General features: G+C 40.8%; 1 protein-coding gene across 2 annotated transcripts; it reads left to right on the top strand.

The window, feature by feature from the left end:
- Positions 1 to 7,417: 7,417 nt before the first annotated feature.
- PPP2CA (protein phosphatase 2, catalytic subunit, alpha isozyme) lies at positions 7,418 to 16,090 on the top strand. Of its 2 annotated transcripts, XM_009890888.1 has the most exons (7): positions 7,418 to 7,434; positions 11,913 to 12,122; positions 12,628 to 12,801; positions 12,995 to 13,084; positions 13,531 to 13,692; positions 14,449 to 14,567; positions 15,335 to 16,090. In XM_009890888.1, the coding sequence occupies exons 2-7, from the start codon at positions 12,006 to 12,008 to the stop codon at positions 15,405 to 15,407; spliced, it is 735 nt and encodes a 244-aa protein (XP_009889190.1). In that variant the 5' UTR covers positions 7,418 to 7,434; positions 11,913 to 12,005; the 3' UTR covers positions 15,408 to 16,090. The 2 variants fall into 2 exon arrangements, with proteins under 2 accessions (XP_009889190.1, XP_009889182.1); XM_009890880.1 differs by lacking the exon at positions 7,418 to 7,434 and having other exon boundaries at positions 11,885 to 12,122.
- The last annotated feature ends 6,443 nt before the right edge of the window (positions 16,091 to 22,533 follow it).

Here is a 22,533-nt window from a genome sequence, read left to right as displayed (position 1 = left end):
GGTGCGGAGGGTCGGGAGTGAATCGACGCGACATAGTGACACGATACAGTTAAAATGTTAAAGCAGCCCCAAAAGTGTAAGTTGTTACAACGAAAATAAAAGCTTATGGTAATTAGTTGTAAATTATACGGGGTAAAGAGCTGCTGCTTGAACGTAACAGCTTTGATTTTTTTTTTTTATGATATAAATAAATACAGACGCATTTATAAGTAATTGAAGGGTAGATTAGCTTCGGGACTTTGGTTTCTCTGAATAAGACTCTGGGTTTCATGAAATTCATGGAATAGACAGTTGAGATCCCATACAGCTATTAATTTTTATGGCGATGGATTGAAGATGTTGAGACCTGGATGTTAGAGTACTGTGTCGATTGAGGCATTTATAGCTTAGAAAGGTCTTAATCAGCCCAGGATGGATTGGCTTTTGGCAATTCAAGGAAAACTTTGTTCTAGTAGCATCCACCTGCATTTTCCAATTGGATTCTAATTCTGGGTGTAACTTAATAGCTGAGCTTGTTTTTTGATTACTAAAGGTTTATGTATGTCTACATTTCTAGACTGAAGGAAGTAATACTTGTGTACTATTTGGGAACTGGAAATCAAGGAATATGAGAAGTTATTGATTTATCGGGTTCTAAACAAGCCTGCATACCTGTCACGAGAAGTAATTAGAATATTTTAAATTTGGCATCATGCCTTCAAATACTACAGCATGTTGTTTTGGAAGCAAAGTGTTTCCAGAGGACTACGAACTTGTTAAGAGGTTGCAGTGGTTTTGGCTAGGTGGGTTGTTGCTTGAGTCAGAATTTTAGTTGACTAGTATTCTAGCAACTTGAAATTGTTACCATTTGATACATTTTGTGTATTTTCAGTTGTGTTGCAAGCAAGTGGCAATGTCACTGCCTATTTTTTCATGTGCCTCTCTGATTAGAGCGGTCCAGCTTCTTCCTGGTACTGCTTTGCTGGAGAGGACAATATTCCACTTGCCATCATCTATAAAAAGAACCGATGCTTGTACAGGGTCCTGAATACCACATGAGCGGGTATTTTGTAAGGTATGGAGCACGAGGAATATACAGAAAGCTTTCAATTTGCTGGGCGTTTTTGATAGGTGAGAAATTGGCATACCATTAGAAATTCCTTACTGAAGATAATGTAGTCCCAGTCATCCTTGTTGCGCGAGATGAAATTTTCATTTTTTCCCAGTGAAGAATGGAAATGAGCTCTATTTCTGGATAAATGTGTAAGGCTGGTCACAAATAATTGTAGATACAAGGAAAGGTTACAGAATATTGTGTGTCTAACTGCTGTGTTTTGAGGCAAGAGACCACAAGAATGCGTGAGAAAAGTCTACCTGAAAAATACCATGTTTCAATAACGTCCCGTTGCCTCAAGTTGGGTGGATATGAGCAAGCTCCAGACCAAAGGTAGTGTTTCTCCGGGTAGTGTGATACTGTGCTTGAGCTGAAATTCCCTCTCTCTGGCTGGTTTGTGGTCAGCACTTTGCAGAGTACAGCCATATGGCTGTTTATGTTAAGGAGAGGTGATTTGTTGCTGATAAATACAGGTGGATTTACTGGGACTTCCTGCTAAGAGTAGTTAAGTTTCTACATGGTTGCTGATACAAGGAATTGGAAATAGACGGGTGAAATCTGAGTTTTCCATTAAGTTGTCTCTGCCCCCTCCAGTGGGAAGCCATGGTTGTGAAAGCAGGGTGTTAGTTGAATTCTGTGCCCTCCTGCTGAGGGACAGCATTCGCTTTAACCTGTTTTCATGCTTCCAGCACTGACTCCCACAAACTTTGCTGAACTGTGCTTCATGTTTTGATTGTCTTAAGTAGCTTCGTGGATGTAATCGCACCCAAAGGTTATATTTTTCCATAAATAGCTTAATGTGTTAAGGACAGTGTCAAATATAGCTACAGTTGCAAAGGACAGATAAAGATCCTACTAGGTATAAATTGTCATTCTTCACCACATTAAATTGTAGCTAGGGCTAGTTAAAATAAATAAATAAATAAATACATTTGTGAAGGCTTTTCCCCCATGACACTGTTTGATTGGACTGTCTTCCTGACTGGTATTTCTTGATCTGCTGGGACTTCATGTGTGCAGACTGGTGCCTGTCTAATAAGAATAAGCCTAAGGGCTCTCTTGTATTTCAGTATTGATATCTAGAGAACATAACATGCTATTTACAAACATGATAATTAAGTGTGGCCATTCATGCATCCCAGTTACTTTCTTCGTGCATCTTACGCTGTGCCTGGTTACCATGGTGGTGGTGGTAGCTCGGCAGAAATGCCTTCTAAGTCTAGGAATGATTTGTAACCATGAATAATACATAATACTTTCACAGATGATTTGAAAAAATATGAACCTCTGCGTGGCAGTTAAGTTATTCTAGGCTTAATATGTGCTGTGTATTTTATGTTACATCAGTGTGTGACCAATTGTGTGTGCTTTGCTTAAGGATCTGATAAGTGTAAGTTTTGAAGAAGTGGTCAAAACGTACACCATATGGTCTTTGTTATGTATCAGCAGTGTTTGTCCTGTGAACACTGAATTGTTTATTGGCTGTTGTCTGTGAACAGAGGAGAAAGGAAGTCCTTTATTGCCAGGTGAGGGTTTTTCCACTGGCCATTTTGAATGAAAGCATGCTGTTCTGGAGTACTGTTCTTTTCCATAATTTGCAAGGGTAGAGGGAAGAGGTCTTGTCTCCTTGCTGTTGCGTATAAATGCCCTTTATGACAGGAGATGGAGGTGTGGTACATTGCTCAGGAAGGTGGGATGACACTCTAAAAATGCAAAAAGGAATGAGTTGAATTTGTGGATGGAGCCTCTGTTGCCTATTTCAGAAGGTACCTAGTGCAGGTGGAGGGAGAGGTATCAGAGTCTCCCCTGGAAATGCTAATTTGTAAATAAGTGAGTTTGAGTGTGGCATCCAGTTTTTAGAAAAAGAAGACAATTTGGTCAAATATGCTGTGTAGAGTGTTCAAGGTTCTCTTCTCATGTACTTGAATTACTAGTAAAATACGTCTGAATAGACAGTGCCACTATCCAGATTTTTTTTTAAACTAAGTGGAGGGCTGACACTGGTAAAGGCATTCAAGAAACCTTAATTTGAGCCTTGTCTCCTGCAGCTTTTGATCTGTAACAATGATCTTGGTTATATTTGTTTTATGATTTGTCACAAGTGCTAATTTTCATAGTATAAATATGTTTCTGGGCCACACTGTTCTCTGGTACGTACCTCGTTAATGGTGTATTTTTCTAATTCTTTTTCCCGTTGCAGAACTTAAACCTATGTTTAACATCAGATCTTCCAAGTTAGATTTTCTGAGACTGATTGCAGATGAGAACTAACCAAACATGCATGTACCCGCTGCAGCTGTGTGAGCTTATTGAACTCATTCAGCTTGTGTTAATTGTCTTAGTTCTGGGAGGGCAGTATGTTATTGATGAAGATTTCTTTGGGGTTAACCCCCTCCCCTGCAGTCAAAGTTCAGTTCCTCTAATGCAGAAAACTGGAAAGTTTTGTGAGTCTCACTCCTGGGTTTTAAGCTATTACTGGCCTGAGATGTCTACTCTGCTGCTTTTTCAGACAGAGGCAGGCATGTGTTCCCCTCTGCCCCTTCTGCGCTTGGGGAGTTACCTTTCTTAGGTGATTATTTTTGCCCAGAGGTGAGTGTTTTAAACTGTCCAGAGATGCGTTTGTAAGGGCTTTTCCCTTAGCTAGCTTTTGTGTTCCCGGATCTTTACATGTAACCATCACATATAACTGTTCTTCAGACTAAGATGATTGTAAAGATGAATGCTCCTATCTGAACTTGCTGTAAATCAACTGAAAAACCTGCCCCAACAGAACTCCCAGCTAGTGAGAGTTTCCTTGTGGTGGGCTGTGTATTGAACAAGTTCTGTGTCCCTCCACCCCTTTCCCTCTCAGAAGAACGTGGGTCTGGAAGGCACAGCATTTCAGTTCCCCCTTGCTGCTGCGTTGGCTTCTGGATTCACTAACAAGGAAACCTTTAAACTACTGCCAGTGGTGGGAGAGCCCTCTTTAGTGGTTCCAGGGGCTGTGGGAGACCAGAAGATGGTTTAGGACTCCTTTGCTGCTGCTTTGTTGAACATACCAGGGGATCAAGCCATTGCTGGGTGCGTGTATACTTTCCGTTTCTGAAGAGTTACAGGTGCATTGTGAAAAGCTTTTTTGTGACATTTTAATAACTGTGGTTTAGATTATTCTGGAACACTTCCAAAAAAAAAAAAGATTCTTTCAATCCCAGTGTTCTGTGTGGTGTGGTTTGTTTTTTTTTTTTAATGGTTGGTAATATAAAATGGAAATTGTCTCTTTACACAAAAGACATTTGAAGTGTCAAACTTGCCAGCCTTCTCACCTAGTCCTTATACTTATTACACTTTGTGTGTGTGAGAATTTAGTCTTGTATGTGCCAATTCTTGTAGCATCAGCAGCTTTCTAATTTTTTTCAATTCTAGGAAATTCTGTGAAATTGAGTTGTGCTGGCGTGGGTTTTTTTTGTGTGTTTTTTGTTTGGTTTTAATTACAAAATTAGTTGTGATCAAATGGGAGTGAAAGATATTTTTGTGTTGTTTTAGAAGTTATTTTGGGCATAGCTTAAGGTAATAGAAGTAAGCACTCAAGTCAGAGCAAGTTCCTACTTGAGTTCTACCAATTCAAGGCACAGGACATGGATGAAGCTGTGGATTGATGTCCTCTTCTAAATCCACCTGTGGTGAGGCTGTTGCCTCCTCAGATCTGATGACAGTGCTGCTCTGTGATTGCTCCCTAGCCATTTTCAGTTACTCATCCAGGTTGCCTTAAACAGTGTAATAACCTAACCTGTCTGCTGTGTCTGGCAGGAGTTAAGGAGGCCTTGTACGAAAGGCTGTGTGAAGGGAATCAAGGGAGCGGTGATTGAATTTCGGTCCTTGCTTAGGGACCCTTACACACCACACCTATATTCGGTAACACAGTTGTTGCCCTCTGTTCCTTGTCTTTAGGCAGCACGTTAAGCTAGAAAAACAGTTTATTCCTGGCTAAAGAATACATACTGGAGCTCAATTGCTCAGTAGTCAGGTCTACAATGTTTCTGCTGGGTATATCAAAAATACATTCCAATATAGGTGTTAGATGCTTGCTAGGTGGTTTGGAAGCGTTTCTTGAGTTTGACACAAATACCTACTCCAGCCTCCAGATTGTATCCTGATTGTACCTCACTGTGCATCACCGTGCCTACCTGTGGTTGAAGTTGTTTGAGCAAAAGAGTTGAAAACTTTTTGAGTTTATCTGCAAGTCCAGCTTCATGGCACAATTGGTTTGGGAATAGCTTTAGCCTATTTCTTTTTCTAACAACTTGAATGATACAGAACGAATTCAGCCTGTTCCTACAGATGGGACTGAAGACCATCTCTCTGTAAGTGGTCAGCTTCATGCTGTTGCTCTGTTTCTTGGAACTGCCATGTAGAGAGGAAGGCATCTGGATTTCCTGAGCCATTTGACCTCCCTTTTTTTTTTTTTAAAAAAAAAAAGATTTTTCTAGACTCTGTTTTTCTTTTAATTCAAAGTTAAAGAGACTAAGACCTTTTAATGAAGCAAAGTAACGACTGAGTTTTTTCAGAGGAGCCCCTTCCTATCCTTATTTTCCATCTGGTCTTGTCAGCTACTGATAATTAAGTAGCAGTTCCCCTTTCCTTCTCCCAAATCTGCCTCTGAGGGGAAGAACACTCATTTTAGTTATGCGGAGTATGTAAGACTGCTAATAATTTATACAAATTGAAGTTGAGGGGACTATCAAGAATGTGAGTGGTGTCAGTTGTTGCTTTGTAATACAAGAGAGTTATTTGGCAAAAATTTACTGCCTGCATCCTTTCTTTTAGAGCACTAGAATTTACAGGAGAAGAAGGAAGGTGGTTGTCTCATTTAATCTTATATGCAGTACTGGCATTAGGATTGATCTTCTGGTTGGCTAACTAACATCTTGTGTTCAACTGGACTCTCTTCCAACCAAGCAGGAATTGCTGAAAGCGGAAGGGAGCAGTTGTTGCTGAGTTGTGGAGCTGTGAAAAGGGGCACCTTGCTGTGCGTTGTGTTCTGAAATACAAAGCTGATTGGATTGTATGCGTTTTTGGTTAGTTAATTTCCTGTTCTTGTTCACTGACAAATAGACATTGATACATAAGCTATTATACTTTCATTTTGTGCACTCTGAACTAAAATAAGACTTTTGAGTTCATTTGTTGTTTCCATCCCAAGAAAATTAAGGGCTACAAATGTGGAGCTGGAGCTGTGACTCTCTGACCAGGCATGCCCTGTTTTGCTTCGCTGAGTTCTAAACTTTCAGTATTGTTGGTAGTGAAAGAGGTTAGAAATGGAGGTGTAGGCACTAGTCATAACTAATCTGCTTTCTATTTGGTTTTGTCTTCTGTTTCAGTCCTGGGAAAAGAGTATTTTGCTGCTGTGGCTTCTTCTGTGTGGATGGAAATCCTGGGTTTACTTACTCTGGAATACTAAATAGTTAAATGTCAATGGGGAGCTTTGTATTTTAATTTTATTCTTGTTTATACATTCACATTGTACTCCTTAGTGTATTCTGAAGTTCAGTGTAAATCGGGCTCCCATTTGTGTCATATGTAATCTGACTGCTGTTTTACCTTCCTCAAGAAGGGTGATATTGGAGGCCTCGTTTCTCTAGTTTTGTTTAAAATGTCCGACTGAATGAAAATAACTTTTTCTCTGAAAATGGTGAGCCCATCTTTTGTCTGAACACATTCTCTTTCCTCTGCAAGTAAGGGGTGGAGGGGAAAACCCTTAAATTGAAGGAAACAAATGCATTCACTCTGCAGAAAACTTGCTGACTGTAATGGATGACTTTACTCAGAACTGGAATCTCTTCCAGGCCACGACATTTGGCCAGCTAAAACCAGTATTCATCCCAATTAGCTGATCATTGTGCCTTTAGTCACATCCTGTGCATCTTGATGACAGGAAATTATGGGCGTGGTTGAAGTCTTCGATCTCATCAAAATATCTTTATGGTAACTACAAATACCTTTTTTTTTTTTTTTACCCCTTGGTTACAGTGGATGCTTCTCAACACACACTTTACTAGACAGCATGGTGGGTTGCAGGTGTGAAATCTGGTCTGCCAAGAATGACACATGACCATCTGCAGCCATGACTGTGAAGCTATGTTGTCTAATTAAAATAATGGTTGTATTTCCTTTACTGAGTTAGTGGTAATCTTCTGATAAGTGCTCTATAGCACTGGTTTGCTGCTATGCAGCAGTTCCAAGCATTGTTCTACAATTCTACAAAGGCACAGAAATGTTTACTGCATTTGTTTTTTCCCCTCGATGTGCCCCAGAGTTTTTCAGGGTATATACTTGGTTTGAGCTGTCAGAGCTCCTGCTAGAATGTAAGGATCTAAGGAGGAGTGGGAGTAATTGAAAAATAACTGGTATGTTCTGGAAGGAAAAAGGAGTTTGGGTACAGATGAATTCAGAGGATTTTTCAGAAATGGACCACTTGAAATGAATTCTGTGAGGCAAGGTTGATGATGTACTCTGCTCGTGAGGGAGACTCACTTGTCCGCAGTGTAGAGTTGAGAGAGAGAGTGTGGGTGGATTATAGCCTTTACGGCACTTGACTCTGAGCCTTAATCTGTGGCATATAGGATAAAAATATATGCAGGGAACAAGGGAAGTAGAGCATCTCATTAAATAAAACTGTGAAGATCTGAAAATCAAATGGTAGTGGCTTTAATATGTTTGGGTTTGTGGTTTTGTTTGGTGTTTTTTTTTTCTTTAAATTCTTATCCCTAACTGTTCATTATAAAATGCAGAGTTTACACTTGAATCTTGCATTGTCTTACAAAGATTAGCTTGATTGTTTTATTTTAAGAACAGTGTTTTGCATAGAGGATGTGCTTTGTAAACAAAGGCAACAAAACAGTGCTTTACTGTTCATCTGGCCATTTAGAAGATGTGCAGCAGTCCAGGAAGGTTTCAATTCTTAAATATTAGGTTGTATTTTTATGCAGTGCTACTTGCTTTACAATAAAGTGAAAATTTGTTGTTTTCTTGTGTGTTTAAACAAATATTGGTTTTATTCTTGTTGTATTTTGGGACTGTACAAGTTGCCTATTTCCAGCAAAACGCCTGAGTAAGCCAGCATTTTAGATATCAGGTAGGAATGAATTCCAGTCACTGTGACTAAGCCAAAGTGTGTTTGATATGTGCTTGTTGTTTGAACTTTGAGATTGCTCTAAGTAAAATACATGACTTTCCATCTCAGCAATTATTGTTGATGACAGCATTTTTCTTCTTGTGCCACTGTGTCTTATAGCTACATATTTTTTCTGCATTAGACTTTATTTGGTGCTTGGCTGTAAAATTAGCATTTATCACTTTGAAGTGATGGCTTCTTTTTAGTCTTCATCTGTATCCATTTGCACTTGATTTTGAAATCTGAGAGCGTAGTGCTGAAAAAATGGTTTAAATGATTTGAAGGTAGGGTCTGTAACTGTAATGTAGCAGGCATCAAGTTTTTGCTTGAGTTTGTTCATCTCTCTTAAATTGTAGAATACCATCACAAGTTGAAGTTTCTGTGGTGTGGGGTACTTAGGAGGATTGAAGACCTAGAGAAGCTCAGGGCTATTGTAATATTAAGAATTGTTGAAAACTGAAAAAAAGGCTAAGAAATAAAAGCATTAATAAGTGTTCAAGAAAAATCTGTTTGAGAATTGCATAACTATTTATCCTCATGATAGGCAATGAAACCTGGATGTTTCAAAATGCTGATGTCAAAATACTGCAAAGGTATTGCACTATTGTCCTTCTTGGCAATAGGTCAGTGGATTTTTGAAGTACAAGGCATCAGGTGTGTGTCTCTTCTCTAGTTCTCCCTCGGCAGGTAGTTTGACCAAGGCGTCTTGCACTCCTTGTGCAATTTGTCTTGCACTGAATGCTGCTGAAATGCTCTGCAGCCTCCTCTCTGTGAGGAGGTGTTGGAGAGCTGCTGGTGGGAAGCCCAGTGTGCCGGGGAGGATGGATGGGGGTGGACAGGGAGGGAGTTGGGTGATGCGGCTGAGCAGGTAGCGTCATTGTGGATGTAGGGGAAGGGATCAATAAAGAGGGAAGGGAACCATATGAGGTGTGGTCTGCTACAAAGTCGGGGTCAGTAGTATTAGTGATAGCTTACCATTGTGAAATGGTAATATTACGTGCACTATTGTCTTACCAACTTCTGTTTTTGTTATGTTATGGTATATTAAAACAACTTTCACTTCACACTTTTATAGGAATTAATATGGAAATTTGGGGTATGGTCGATGGACCACTTGTTGGTGTCTTGTTTTCAGAGTGTTATTTTTTTTCCACTTTCAGCTCTGCTGAAGCTCTTTTGTAGAGGCAAGTATACTGCTTAGGCTCTTCAGTTAATGTCACTTAATGCTGTGAGACGTAAGACTGTAAATGGATTAATCAGTTCATAAGACTGTATATCATGAAACTTGTTTCAGAACCTGAAAATACTGAAATCCCTGCACAAGCATTCCTCCACTGTGGGATTTAAATAGAGTTTGCTGTTTTGCAAGTTGACCTGGAACAGTCTTTTTCCATAAGAGTAGCTGTCTGACTTATCTATGTGTTTGGTCATATGCATATCTGAGTGATTTAATATTTCAAAAACTGAAGAAGCAACAACTCCATTGCTGAGAACTATGCCGTTTTAATCTCGGTCAGCATAAACGTTGCATACCTTTGATGAAAAATGAATGCTGCATTCTTTGTGCAAGGCTTTCAGTGTGTTAAGAAAATACAGTGGTAGAAAGCATTCTAATTAAAGAATAGGGGTGGTTTTTATACTGAAGGGCTATAAGTGTCTAACTTTCTCTGTCAGAAAAAGAATTAAGATGGCTAATGCTTTTGAATGTATTAGCATATTAGAAGAGGCTAAGACTGTTAAAATACCTTCAAAACATCCGGTGAGTGTCACTGCATTAAAATGAACTTAAGTCAGGCTATCTTAAAATAAATCTACACTTTTAGCATCTACCACAAGCCAGCAATGACCTATCTTTAGTACTAGGCACGGCATGAGTGGAAACTGTCATATGAGGTTGACTTTTGATGTAAATATGCCTGCAGAGTGATTTAACTATTGTTGCTCATGCTGTAGTATCTAAAGCGCTGTGTTGTGCAGGGTGCTTAACCATGACTGCGTTTTGCACTTCTTTCCAGTGTTGAATAAAATCTTGAATTTCATGAACCTCCATCGTTTAACTATGTGTTGCTGGCACTTTTCTTGTTTGAAGTGGTGACTGTGGTGGTGAGCCTGGGCAATGTGTAGGAACAGTGAGACCACTTTTGAGGTTGGGGTGTCAGTCACTGTCCAGCTAATGGCTTCATGAATAGAGTGGAAACTTGGGCGCAGCAGCATGTTTCCTAATAGCTTGGCTGATGTCAATACCCAGTATTTAATATAATGTTTAGATTTTAATTGCAAATGTTTCTTTTCTGAACTTTTAAAATCTAATGCTCTTCAGGATATGATGATTTCTTTTTTTTTTTTCCTAGTGTCTAAAAATACTCCTTTGCTTAGCAGAAACACCCCCAAAATAAGTATGCAGCTTTAGTTGTCAGGTTAGGTTTGATAAAGTTAAGAAAAGTGACCATAAAATGAATGTGGTGTTGCTGTTCCATCTGTCTCTTATACTGGTGTATGCTTCAGAATATTTTGGGTTCAGTGTACATAGGTGGTATTTGGTGCTGTTTCTGCAAGTCTTGGGTTATAATATATAATACAGGTTTTTTATATTCTCTTGTCATTCTGGTAATGAGATAAAAAAGAGATCCTTTTTGAACAGGAACATTGGCGGTTGAAAGGCATGGAAATCTCTGTAGATGGTAACTTGTAAACTTGTTACTATTTATATTTCTAATACTCTCCTGATTTAGAAAATTAGTGTGGCATGTGTTTGGTGACTGTTCTGAGAACAAACTGTAACAACTGGCAGTGTGATGGTATGATTAAAGAATTCTTGCGTTATTTCAAAATTACCTTTCTGATGGATGCTGTATTTAGCTTGTGCTTCTTCATATGAATTGCCTTTCTCTGCAACTTTTATGTACATAATTTTGTGGGAAAAATGGTGATGACAAAGGTGTTTCCCTACTTTGGTTTATTAAGACAGGACCTAGAGTTACTTGTGTATACTTAAATACAAAGCTTGTTCAGTAAGCGTGTGCGGGTAATCCACCTGCTTTGCCATTGCTGATACTACTGGATGTTAGTTACATTCGCACTTCTGCTTCATGTTGGACTCTCTCTGCCTTTGCATGCAAAGCTGTACGTATAGGGTGGCAATCAGTTCTACGCTTCTGTCATCCTGCTTCAGAAGACTCCCCGGGAGCTTTTGCTAGCTGAGATGGCTGTGCTTACCTCCCTGAGGGAGAATCTCGGTTTTGGCCGTGTCTGAGTTCAGGCTTTTGGAAGGTGGGAGATAAGACATGTCCATGGGTTTTAGAAATTTTTCCGAATACTTACAAACTTCTTCAGTTCCAGCAGTGATGATCATTGTTTTATGCTTCATAGAAGCATTTTTGTAGAAGGTCTGAAGTTTCTTTTATGCTGGAAATTAATTTTGAAATACTCCCCTCAAGGAGGGGGAAAAACACCAAAACAAATTCTGTTATTAATACAGGGTTGTGTAAAGCAAAATCTTACTTTAAGTAAAGATAAACTCTTACCTCAAGGAATTCAGACAAGAAAGGGACAAGAGTTCATAAAGGGAGCAGGTAGTAGAGAGCTGGAAGTGGTAGAGCATACTTGGAATGAAAATGACTGTAGACAAACTCACAATTTACGTTTGTTTTTTTTTGTTTTGTTTTATAGGCTAAAGAAATTTTGACAAAAGAATCTAATGTACAAGAAGTACGATGTCCAGTCACAGTCTGTGGAGATGTCCATGGACAATTTCACGACCTCATGGAACTTTTCAGAATTGGAGGCAAATCACCAGATACAAACTATTTGTTTATGGGGGACTATGTTGACAGAGGCTATTATTCAGTCGAAACAGTCACATTGCTTGTAGCTCTTAAGGTAATGTTTCTTCTCAGCTGTACAACTCTGTATAAAACTTATAATTACTATCCTGACTAAATATCTGTAATGATTTGCACTGCATTGGTATTGCAGGTACAAAACCCGAAATATTGGCTGTCTTAATTTTCTAAGATACTTCCGCAAAAAAACCCATTCAGGTGCAAGCCTGAACTTTTTCTAAAATGAGTGCTGTGTTTATTTTTTACTTGCCTAAGTAGCAATCTTTAAGAATTTGCTTGGAGAGATCAGCTTAATGCACAGGTGTAGTGAATTCCACTAGTAACAATGAATAAAATTTGTAATTAATCTCAAAAGTATCTGTCAGCTGAAGATTTGAGTTAATTACCCCTTCTTTTCTCAAAGGTTATAATTGAATCTTCATCTTAAAATGGCTTGGTTTTTATTGCTTTATTGACATATGATGGGGGGTGAGGGGTGCAAATTCTTTTCTCTGGAAAGACATACGTATTTTGATGCCTCTAAAATAAACTGTTATGTTTAGGTCCGTTACCGTGAACGTATCACAATTCTTCGAGGGAACCACGAAAGCAGACAAATCACACAAGTATATGGTTTCTACGATGAATGTTTAAGAAAATATGGAAATGCAAATGTTTGGAAGTACTTTACAGACCTTTTTGATTACCTGCCTCTAACTGCCTTGGTGGATGGCCAGGTATGTTGAAATTTGACAAAGTTAAATGTTAACTGGTTGTAAATGGAGGTATTAATGCTGTATTCTATCAGCTCTAAGCTTTAAAAGAATCTATTGCAGATTTTTCTCCTAATGATTTATACTTTTGTAATTCCACTGATTATAATTAATGTAAATGAAATGAGATAAACTTCATATTATCTAACTCTTACAGATTTTCTGTCTACATGGTGGCCTCTCCCCATCGATAGATACACTGGATCACATCAGAGCACTTGATCGTTTGCAGGAGGTTCCCCATGAGGTACTGAAAAATACTTTTCTAAACTCATGGGATTCATGATTCAGCATATATTGGGTATTTGAATACAGAGGTCAAAAAAATGAAATTCAAAACAGCTTAGCAATATGAAAGTGCCTGTCTTACTTTTCCTTCAAAAAAAAATAGAAGGGGAAGGGGCATGTTCTTGCCTAAAGAAAGAAGCGTATTTTAGTGTGTCTAGAATCTCAACAGGAACCACTTAATGAGCTCGGAGGCGAGAGCTACTTCTATGAAAATTCTTCATTCAGGTTAACTTCTTGATAGTATTTCAAGTGTTAACTGCACTAGCTGTTGTAGTCGATAGGCATTTTTTTAGAGCGTTAAAGAGATGCTGCAATAAGTTGTACAGGGGTGGGGGGTGTGTGTGTAGGTTTTTTGCGGGGCTGTTTCCCCCTCCGTTTCTGAAACACCTTCTGCATCTCTTACAGGGTCCGATGTGTGACTTGCTATGGTCAGATCCAGATGACCGTGGTGGCTGGGGCATTTCTCCTCGAGGTGCAGGTTATACGTTTGGACAGGATATTTCAGAAACGTTTAACCATGCTAATGGCCTTACGTTGGTTTCAAGAGCTCATCAGTTGGTAATGGAGGTAAGCAGGATAGCCCGTGTGTTTAAACTCCTGATTGTGTAGCTGGTGCGTTAATACTGTACTCTGTGTGTCAGATGTGCATATGCTGCCACGACAACTGATGATCAGATGAGAGTCTTCCAGAAATTCTATTTTGACATTTGCTCCTAAAGGAGTTTCTCAATTTGACAGTGGGATAATCTTTATTTTGGCTTTTTTTTCCAGAAAACTTACAGTAATGTCCTAAACCAGACTTTGGTAGTAAATGGGGTATTGCATTTCTGGGTAGACAAAAAGTTTCTTAACCATAAATACTGAGTCCCTTGCTAAGAAAATGCACAGAAATGTGTGCCTCGGAAAAAAAAGATGTTCTTTTTTACCTTGGATGTGTGGTTTTGTTCTTAGTCTCTAGTTATCCCTGGCAGCTAAGATTTTTAAATGTATGTTTGGATTCTGGTTTCGTTGATCACAGCTGAAGATTCGGAATAGAGCGTGTACTTCAGAATTGCTGTTTTAATTTTTTAACATCAGTTCAATGGAGTTCTTGCTGATTATTTTTTTTTTTTAAAGCACGTTTAGCTCATGCTTACTCGTGAAAAGCAACATATGAAGGCCAAAATTCCTTTTTCTCTTAAGACAACAAGTAAAGATACAGCCTGAATCTTATTTAAAATGACACTACAAGTGCCACCTAGGGCTTTTTGTGTTGAAAATTCAGTTTAGTAGTCAAGTGGTTATATGGGATACAACAAAACGATTTTCTTTTTTTCTCTCCAGGGGTACAACTGGTGCCATGATCGGAATGTAGTAACAATTTTCAGTGCTCCAAACTATTGTTACCGTTGTGGCAACCAGGCTGCAATTATGGAACTTGATGATACTCTAAAATACTCCTTGTAAGTATGTTTAAAAATGAGATTTACATTGCCTGTGATTTTAAGATAGTTGCTGTAGCAAGATACCACTTAGTTATTGTGTTAAGGTGTGGGTTTTTTTTCTTACGTGCTTTTGGGAGGTGAAGTGAGTGTAGAATTGTTGGGTTAGCCACATCTCGGGTCTGAGAGTCACATATCTGGAACTGCTGTTGCTGACATCTCTCTTCTGTCAGGTTAAAGTGAGACTCCTCACTTTTGTAGAACGAGTTTAATGAAATACTATAGAGGTGTGTGATTTGAGAGTAGGAGTACTCTGTCACGTCTGAGGTAATGCCCTCTTATCTAGGGCAAGAGACTTGTAGAATCTTGGAATCCTTCAGATGTTAGGGTGTCAGCCTTTTTTTTTAATGAGGTTTCTAGTTAACTACCTCAACAGCAACTTTATTAGTAAACGAGGCAGAAGCATTGTGGAAACCGCACGCTTTGACAATTACTGGAGATTTGAACTTTCTAAATGTATGCTAATATTTGACCAGTTTAGAAGTGCCAAAGCTAAGATTCATTTCTCTCCAGCCCATAGTATTAATCAAAAGAGGAGTTTAAAATACAGTGACTATAAATACATACTAAGAGGAGTGGAAGAAGTAGAACACTTGTTTTAGAAGACTTTAAGTGGTTGTAAAGAAGACTTACCTGTGTTAAGACTGCCCCTACTGTTAATTCACATACAAAATGTACCTGACAGTAAACTGAACTCTTGTAGTTTCACTAATATCCGTACTTTTCAGTTTGCAGTTTGATCCAGCACCGCGTAGAGGTGAACCGCATGTTACTCGTCGCACCCCAGACTACTTCCTGTAAAGAATTTTAGACCTGTACAGTATTGCCATGAACCATATGTTGACCTAAAGAAAATGGGAAGAGCAACAGTAACTCCAAAGTGTCAGAAAATATTTAACATTCAAACTTGTTTTCACATGGACCAAAAGACGTGCCATATTCAAATACAAAGCCTCTTGTCGTCAACAACTGTGACCACTTTAGAATGAACCAGTTCATTGCATGCTGAAGCAACATTGTTGGTCAAGAAACCAGTTTCTGGCATAGCGCTATTTGTAGTTACTTTTGCTTTCTCTGAGAGACTGCAAATAATAAGATGTAGACATTAACACCTCGTGAATACATTTAACTTTCCATTTAGCTATAGCTTTATTCAGCATGACTGTAGATAAGGGTAGCAGCAAACAATCATTGAAGCTTAAAGAACATTTTTAAAATAAGTACCAAGGCCTCATATTTGTTCTGAAACTGTTTGTTTGTTTTATTTTCAGGGAATACTGTTTAATTTAATTGTATTGATTTTTTTTTTTTTGTCTGCACTCAGTTCCCTCTTCCACTCTTTGCCCTACCATATTGTCCCTTGTAATTGTCCAAGGATAGTGAATTACTTTGAACAGAACTGTTTTTTTTCTGTAAAACAATGTTACTGCAGGACAGAGCTGCAGTGTTTTTCATAATAAACTTGTGAACTAAGTATGGAAAAATGTCAAATCCTAATTGCATCTCAGGTCAACTGTGGTTTAATAAACTTAATATGTAGCTGGATGGGTTTTATAAACTTGCGTAGAAATTTACACCTTAAATAACTAAAACTGAGGTGATTAGAGTGTGCTGGAAAACTCTGACCTTTTGAATTCTGTCCCAGGGAGGTGCCTGGTGGCTGATGTCATGTAGCTGAGAACAGAGCTCGCTTATTACTGCCGTGTTGCTCTCTTCCCTCTTGGTGCTCTACTGAAATATTCAAAAATGGAAGAATATAGGATAACTTACTTGATGGAGTGTGGCTTTTCTTCAAGTGTAAATCGAAGTCTGAGTTGCGTACAATGTGGGTGCTATACTTAAAATAATTTTCTGAAAAAAAATAAGAATAAAACCAGTTTTCTAAATACTAAAGGAAATAACTTGAAGTTTAGTACTACGTGTATTGCCCAATCTTCCATTCTGAAAAATGGTGTTTTATGTTAACTTCCGTTAAAATATTTCCTTTCTACTAATTTGCTTCAGAATTTGAATCCTGATTTGGTTATTTTGTTCAAAACTGATTCAGATTTTAAGCCTTCCTAAGGCTTGTGCTTGAAAGTTATTGGGCGTATCTTAAAAAGATGTACCTGGCTGTTGTTTTAATAGAGGACTCTTAATATTTACACTGTTTAAGAGACTTCAGATTCCTTGGGCACAATGTAGATTTTGCAATAACATAGAGGACTTTTTTTTTTTACACTGCTTGCTTCTAAGGGAAATTACAGAAATTTTGTAAATGTCCCAGCTTCCCTGGTGGCCCAGTCCTAGACATGCTTTTGGGGGTTTTCTTGCTTTTCTGTTGGAGGGACGCTTAATTCTCTAACTTGCTGAGAAAGTGCTGCATTTCACCAAGCATTGCTTCATCCCTTTGCTGAAAGGCTCGTGTGGTTGCTTTTTTCTTCACCAAAAATTCCGACGCGTCCTATAGGTTGGGTTCTGGAGAGCGCTCAGTCTCCTGCAGTTTGATCTCTTAAAGGAAGAAGTGCATGCTAAAAATAAGTGCATCTGAAGTGTCTTTTTTTAGCATATCAGGAACTTTAGCTTTGATCACTATTAAAAAAAAAAAAACAACCACACAACCCTTTGCTGTAGAGAGTACTTCACTTTAAATTCCTCTCGCTTGCCATTCTCTCTAAATGTTTTTGTAGATGGAACTTTGTGCCTTAATTGACACCATTCCTTCAAGGGTAATGACTTTGCCCTATTTTCTGTTTTCCCTGGTACTTTAATTGGCGTGACTCATCTCCTGATCTGGTAGGGGGGAAGCAGGCGGTTTGTTTTTTTCAGGTTCTGTACGCAAACACAAGCAGTTGTTAGTAAAGTCAATGGAAAATGTTGAAAGTCACTCCAGGTTTTGCACTTTCCCCCGTAATTGCGCTGTGGTTGGAAGATTTCATTGAGAATATCACATTGTGAACAGAAAAAAATGTTAACTGTGCAGGAGGTTGGCCGCCAGCAGTACTAACCAGCTAAAAAGCATGGTTGGAAGATTCCAGAGGAGAAGGGAAAACTTCAAGTAGGAATAACTACTGTCTGGCGTATTGGTAAGATTGATCAAAGTTCACCTGAGCAAAAGCTGGCTGCAGAGAAATGAGCATAATTAGGGTTTGTACTTGTTTCAGAGATCGGTGTTCATGTTTTCTTCTTCTCTACAAAGACTGGTGAATTCCATGAAATGTGAAATAGCTGGAAATACCCTTCTGTGGTAGTTCAGAATTTTTTAAAGCAGAATAGTTAAACCCGGGGTTTAGTGAGGAGGGCTGACACAGAGGTGTGACAGGTCAGAAGGTGGTCATCAATGAAACCCGGCACTTTTCTATGAACCGCTATGGACTTCCCCCTTTTTCTTCTGTTTCTCAGAATTTGGGTAGAGTCAGTAGAATCCTGTTGGACAGACCGGGGAGAGTTTTGAGCTTCCTGATGTCCTAGCATTTGGCCATGTGTCAGAATTCCTTCTGAACTAAAGGGTCATTAATTCAAAAACGGAGAGACAAAAATCACACTTCTACACAGGAAAACATTCAGTAACTTTGTTTTTGAAAGGAAAAATGGAACGGATTTGAAGTGTATAGATCTGCCAGGTGTTTTCCCCTTTTCTACACCTTTCCTCTGCCCGTCGCCTCCTGGCCGTTGATCCCTGATGGCGGAGCTGCCCTGGTGTCCCTCTTCAGCAGCGCCCCAGAGGACGGGCTCTGTCGCTGGCTGATGAGGAGTGCTGCTCACGTAGATGGACTTTTTCTCCGAGGTAAAGCAGCCCGTGTGTTGGTTGGCTCGTGTCGGGTTGTTTCCAGCTGCTGACATGGGCGCACACATTCAGTATCCCTGCCGCGAGTGCTCGGGCAGCGTTACCCATTTTCGATCTTCTGGCAATAACCCTGGGAGGATACTTGACGCACGGGCAAGCAAAGACAGCCAGAGCTAGTTACCTGGCTGATAACAGAATAAACTCTGCCTCGGGAAAGAGGTGCTGAGTGTGCATACTGCTGATGAAAGCTTTGACGTTTCACCTGCCCTTATGTCAGTGGTGTTAATATCAAAAGTCCATCTGGAAATGTCAGCAGAGAAAAGATTTCGGAGAATTGCTGATTCCTGCCAATCCATCGTTCCACTTGAGGGGATTTCTTAAATTTTTTTTTTTTTCATTTTTATAGTGGTAAACTTAAAACACCGAAAGTCATTTTCATAAAGTAATTGTGTGTTGAGAGCCTGGGACAAAGTCTCTGCTCTGGCAACTTAGAAATTCAGCCTGAATCTCAAAGGCGAAGCATTTCCTCATGTACAATACAAAACCACAACTGTTACGCAAGTGCTAGGTTTATTTTGGGCCTTTTTTCATAGCAATAAACACGTTCCTCTGTTTTTCCAACCCCCCAACCCCTTCATCTTCGTTTCCTCAGTAACACTGCAGCGCAGTTCCTGCTGGCGGAGGAGCTGTGACCTGCAGAGCAGGAGGGGGCTGAAGGATAAACGCACTTATTCATTCTGGAAAAATGGTCTGTAAGAAGAGGCAAATGTGATCAAATCACAGTTTTGAATTTCAAGTTAAATGCTGCTCCAAATTCAATTAATTGAAGGTGTGGCTCTACTCTCACCACTTATGCACCTGTCACGCGCTGTTTATCGCTTCACTTTAATTGCTGCTTGTTTTGTCTGTGTGCTGAGCGCTCACGGAAACTCAAGCTATGTTTTAGGGGATTTTTGCATAGCTTAAAGCCAAGTTTTACATGAGAGAAATGGCTTTTTAGTATTCTGTGGGTTTTTTGCAACCGTATGCGTGATTGACGTGAGCTTAGATTTTGGAGCAAAACGTTTGCAAGCGATGGTTTTTCAAGTCCCGTGGAATGCATGAAATGCCTTCTGGATGCTACAGCGATCGCTGCACGGAGTATTGGTTCTCTGCAAGTTCCAAGAGAAGGCTGGAAACAGGTAAAATGTTAAGTACAAATTACCCTGGACTGTAGAAATCCTTCAGTACCCCGGAATGCGCTAAAAAAGCCCTGCAGAGTTCATGAGTCAGCCTACTGTGGTTTTGAAAAAGTTATTTTGGTGCTCTAATTCGTTTGGCTGTGCTGCTTCTGCATGAGAATAAAGGCAAGCTGCTCTCTTGAGCAAGGGATCAGAGTTCCTTGGCATAAATACAGGAAAAAAAAGGCTGAAACAACACTTTTGGTTTTAAATTAAGCAGTGCTGCATGATTTAGCCTTTTAAAACCTGTGCTGTGGCTTAAAAGCTTTATTCTTTAAGATGGGTTGAACTACAGCTCCTGATCTCTTAATTACTCTATGGTGAATAGAATTGCTTTTGGAGGAAAATTAAACTGGTTGCTGCTGGTGTATAAAACATTAATCACTAATAATAAATACGTAAATATTATATGTATAATTAACCAACACGTAGGAAACATATAAAACCAGGATGGACATAGCAGCTTTTAGAATAGGAGGGCACTGTAGCACTGGAAGGGGTTAACTGGCAAGGCTGCAGAATATCTACCTAGTCCTGGAATTTTTCAGGACTGGGTTAGGAAGAGCCGTAGCTGAGCTGGCACCGGTGCTCGTGCTGCATCAGGGGCAGAGCGAGAGCCCTTCCAGCTGACGTTTCTGTGTTTAGAGCAGCATCTTACCAGGTTACGGCACACGAGACTCAGGATCGCTGGTTACCCTGTTAGCTCGTCCATCAAACTGCTGGGAAGCTGTCGAGGCTTTGGTTGAGGTCTGCAAAACATCAGCTAGAAATAAATGAGGGGGTGTATGTCCAGGAAAGACATGGACGTGTTGGAGCGGGTCCAGAGGAGGCCCCGGAGATGCTGGGAGGGCTGGAGCCCCTCTGCTGGGAGGACAGGCTGGGAGAGTTGGGGGGTTCAGCCTGGAGAAGAGAAGGCGAAAAAGGGGAGACCTTATTGCAGACTTCCAGTGCCTAAAAGGGCAAGAGGAGAGCTGGGGAGGGACTTTTTACGAGGGCATGTAGTGATAGGATGAGGGGGAATGGCTTCAAACTGGAAGAGGGGAGATTGAGATTAGAAATTAGGGAGAAATTCTCTCCTGTTCGGGTAGTGGGGCAGTGGCCCAGGTTGCCCCGAGAAGCTGTGGCTGCCCCATCCCTGGAGGTGTTCAAGGCCAGGTTGGATGGGGCTTGGAGCAACCTGGGCTGGTGGGAGGTGTCCCTGCCCAGGGCAGGGGGTGGCACTGGATGGTCTTTAAGGTCCCTTCCAACCCAAACCAGTCTATGATTCTGTGTGTTCCCATGGCTTCAAATCAGTACCGGTTCATTTCTGCTGCCCTTGCCAACGGCTGCATCATGCCAGCCCAGCGTACGCCACCCCGCACTGGGGATGGACCAGGAGCAGCACAGTTAGGGGTGAGTATCCCGGATGAAAACTTGCAGGCAGGCGCTTCTGATAAGACTGACTGTTCTGCCAATACTCGTATCATTGCATGGGGTTGTATAAATGAAACTAAACCTTTGCTACTTGGTCATCGTCTTGACTTCTGTATACATCTTCCTCATCAGATTTCCCCCTAAAACAACTGGGTTTTTTTAGAGGGATTGGGTTTTTTCCTACTTTTCATTAAATATATAAGCTGTCTTCTGGATTATGCATTTAAAAACCAAGTGCTGAACTGTGAAAGTGGAGCGTACTGTTTAAACTGGTAATTGCATGATCGATTGGGCTGAAAGGCTTTAGCCTGGTTCCTAACTGCCTTTATTTTTCAGGCAGCTTGAAAAAAAACACCCCTCACCGTCCACTCCCCTTCCTAATCACAAAACTTTGTGTCAAAACCCCTTCTTTGCCGTAGCTGTCAGTGCAGGAGTGGCCGATGACCACTGCCCTCTTCTGTCTCATATGTTATAAAGAAAAAGCGGAGGCCCCGGAGGAGCCTTGTCTGAGAGCATCCTACGGAGCTCGTTCCACGCTTGACCCACTTTGCAGGTGGCTTCGCTCCTTTTCCACTGCTGTGTTTGTCCTCGGGGAAGAGGAACGCAAAGCGCCGCTGAAGCAGGGACCCCTGCTCAGGAGAGGGGGGGGCTGCAGCTCCCTGGGAACCTGTTCTCCTCTCTTCCCCCTCTCAAAGAAAGGCAGGCGATGGGTTCTGTGTTGTCTCTGTTCACGAGTTTATCTAGCTCTGGCTCAGCCATGTCAAAATACTACTGGACTGCCCCTTTTTTGCTGCAATCTCTTTTAAAATTGCTTTGAACTAGCCTGACTTCTGAAACACACTATATTTGTTCCCATGGACTTTGAAACCTCAAAGCAACCGCTTTTTATCATCTGTGGCGTCAGAACCAGCCTGGAATAATCTGCTTTTTGGACTTTGAACAGCTCCAAGGGTGAAGACTGGTGCCATGCTATCCTTAAAAGTCAACCTAGTTCACTTCCTCTCACGCTTGGTTATCAAGGATATTCAAATTTTCCCAATTAGCTCCTTAGAGTCATTCTTAAGACCATTTAAAGCAAGTCTATTATTTGCCATCCAGAGTGGCCTGGACAGGTTGGAGAGGTGGGCCCATGCCAACCTCATGAAGTTCAACAAGGCCAAGCGCAGGGTCCTGAACGTGGGTCAGGGCAATCCCAAGCACAGCTCCAGGCTGGGTGGAGAACAGATGGAGAGCAGCCCTGAGGAGAAGGACTTGGGGGTGTTGGTGGGTGAGAAGCTCCCCGTGAGCCGGCGATGTGCGCTGGCAGCCCAGCGAGCCCCCCGCACCCCGGGCTGCATCCCCAGCAGCGTGGCCAGCAGGGCGAGGGGGGATTGTGCCCCTCTGCTGCGCTCTGCTCTGGGGAGACCCCCCTGCAGTGCTGCCTCCAGCTCGGGGGGTCCCACCAGCAGAAGGACACGGAGCTGTTGGAGCGGGGCCAGAGGAGGCCCCGGAGATGCTGGGAGGGCTGGAGCCCCTCTGCTGGGAGGAC

Source organism: Charadrius vociferus, unplaced genomic scaffold, assembly GCF_000708025.1.
Source record: "Charadrius vociferus isolate BGI_N301 unplaced genomic scaffold, ASM70802v2 scaffold370, whole genome shotgun sequence".
Classification (NCBI taxonomy): Eukaryota; Metazoa; Chordata; class Aves; order Charadriiformes; family Charadriidae; genus Charadrius; species Charadrius vociferus.
The sequence above is the reverse complement of the archived record's forward strand: the minus strand, read 5'-3'. Positions and strand labels throughout refer to the sequence as shown.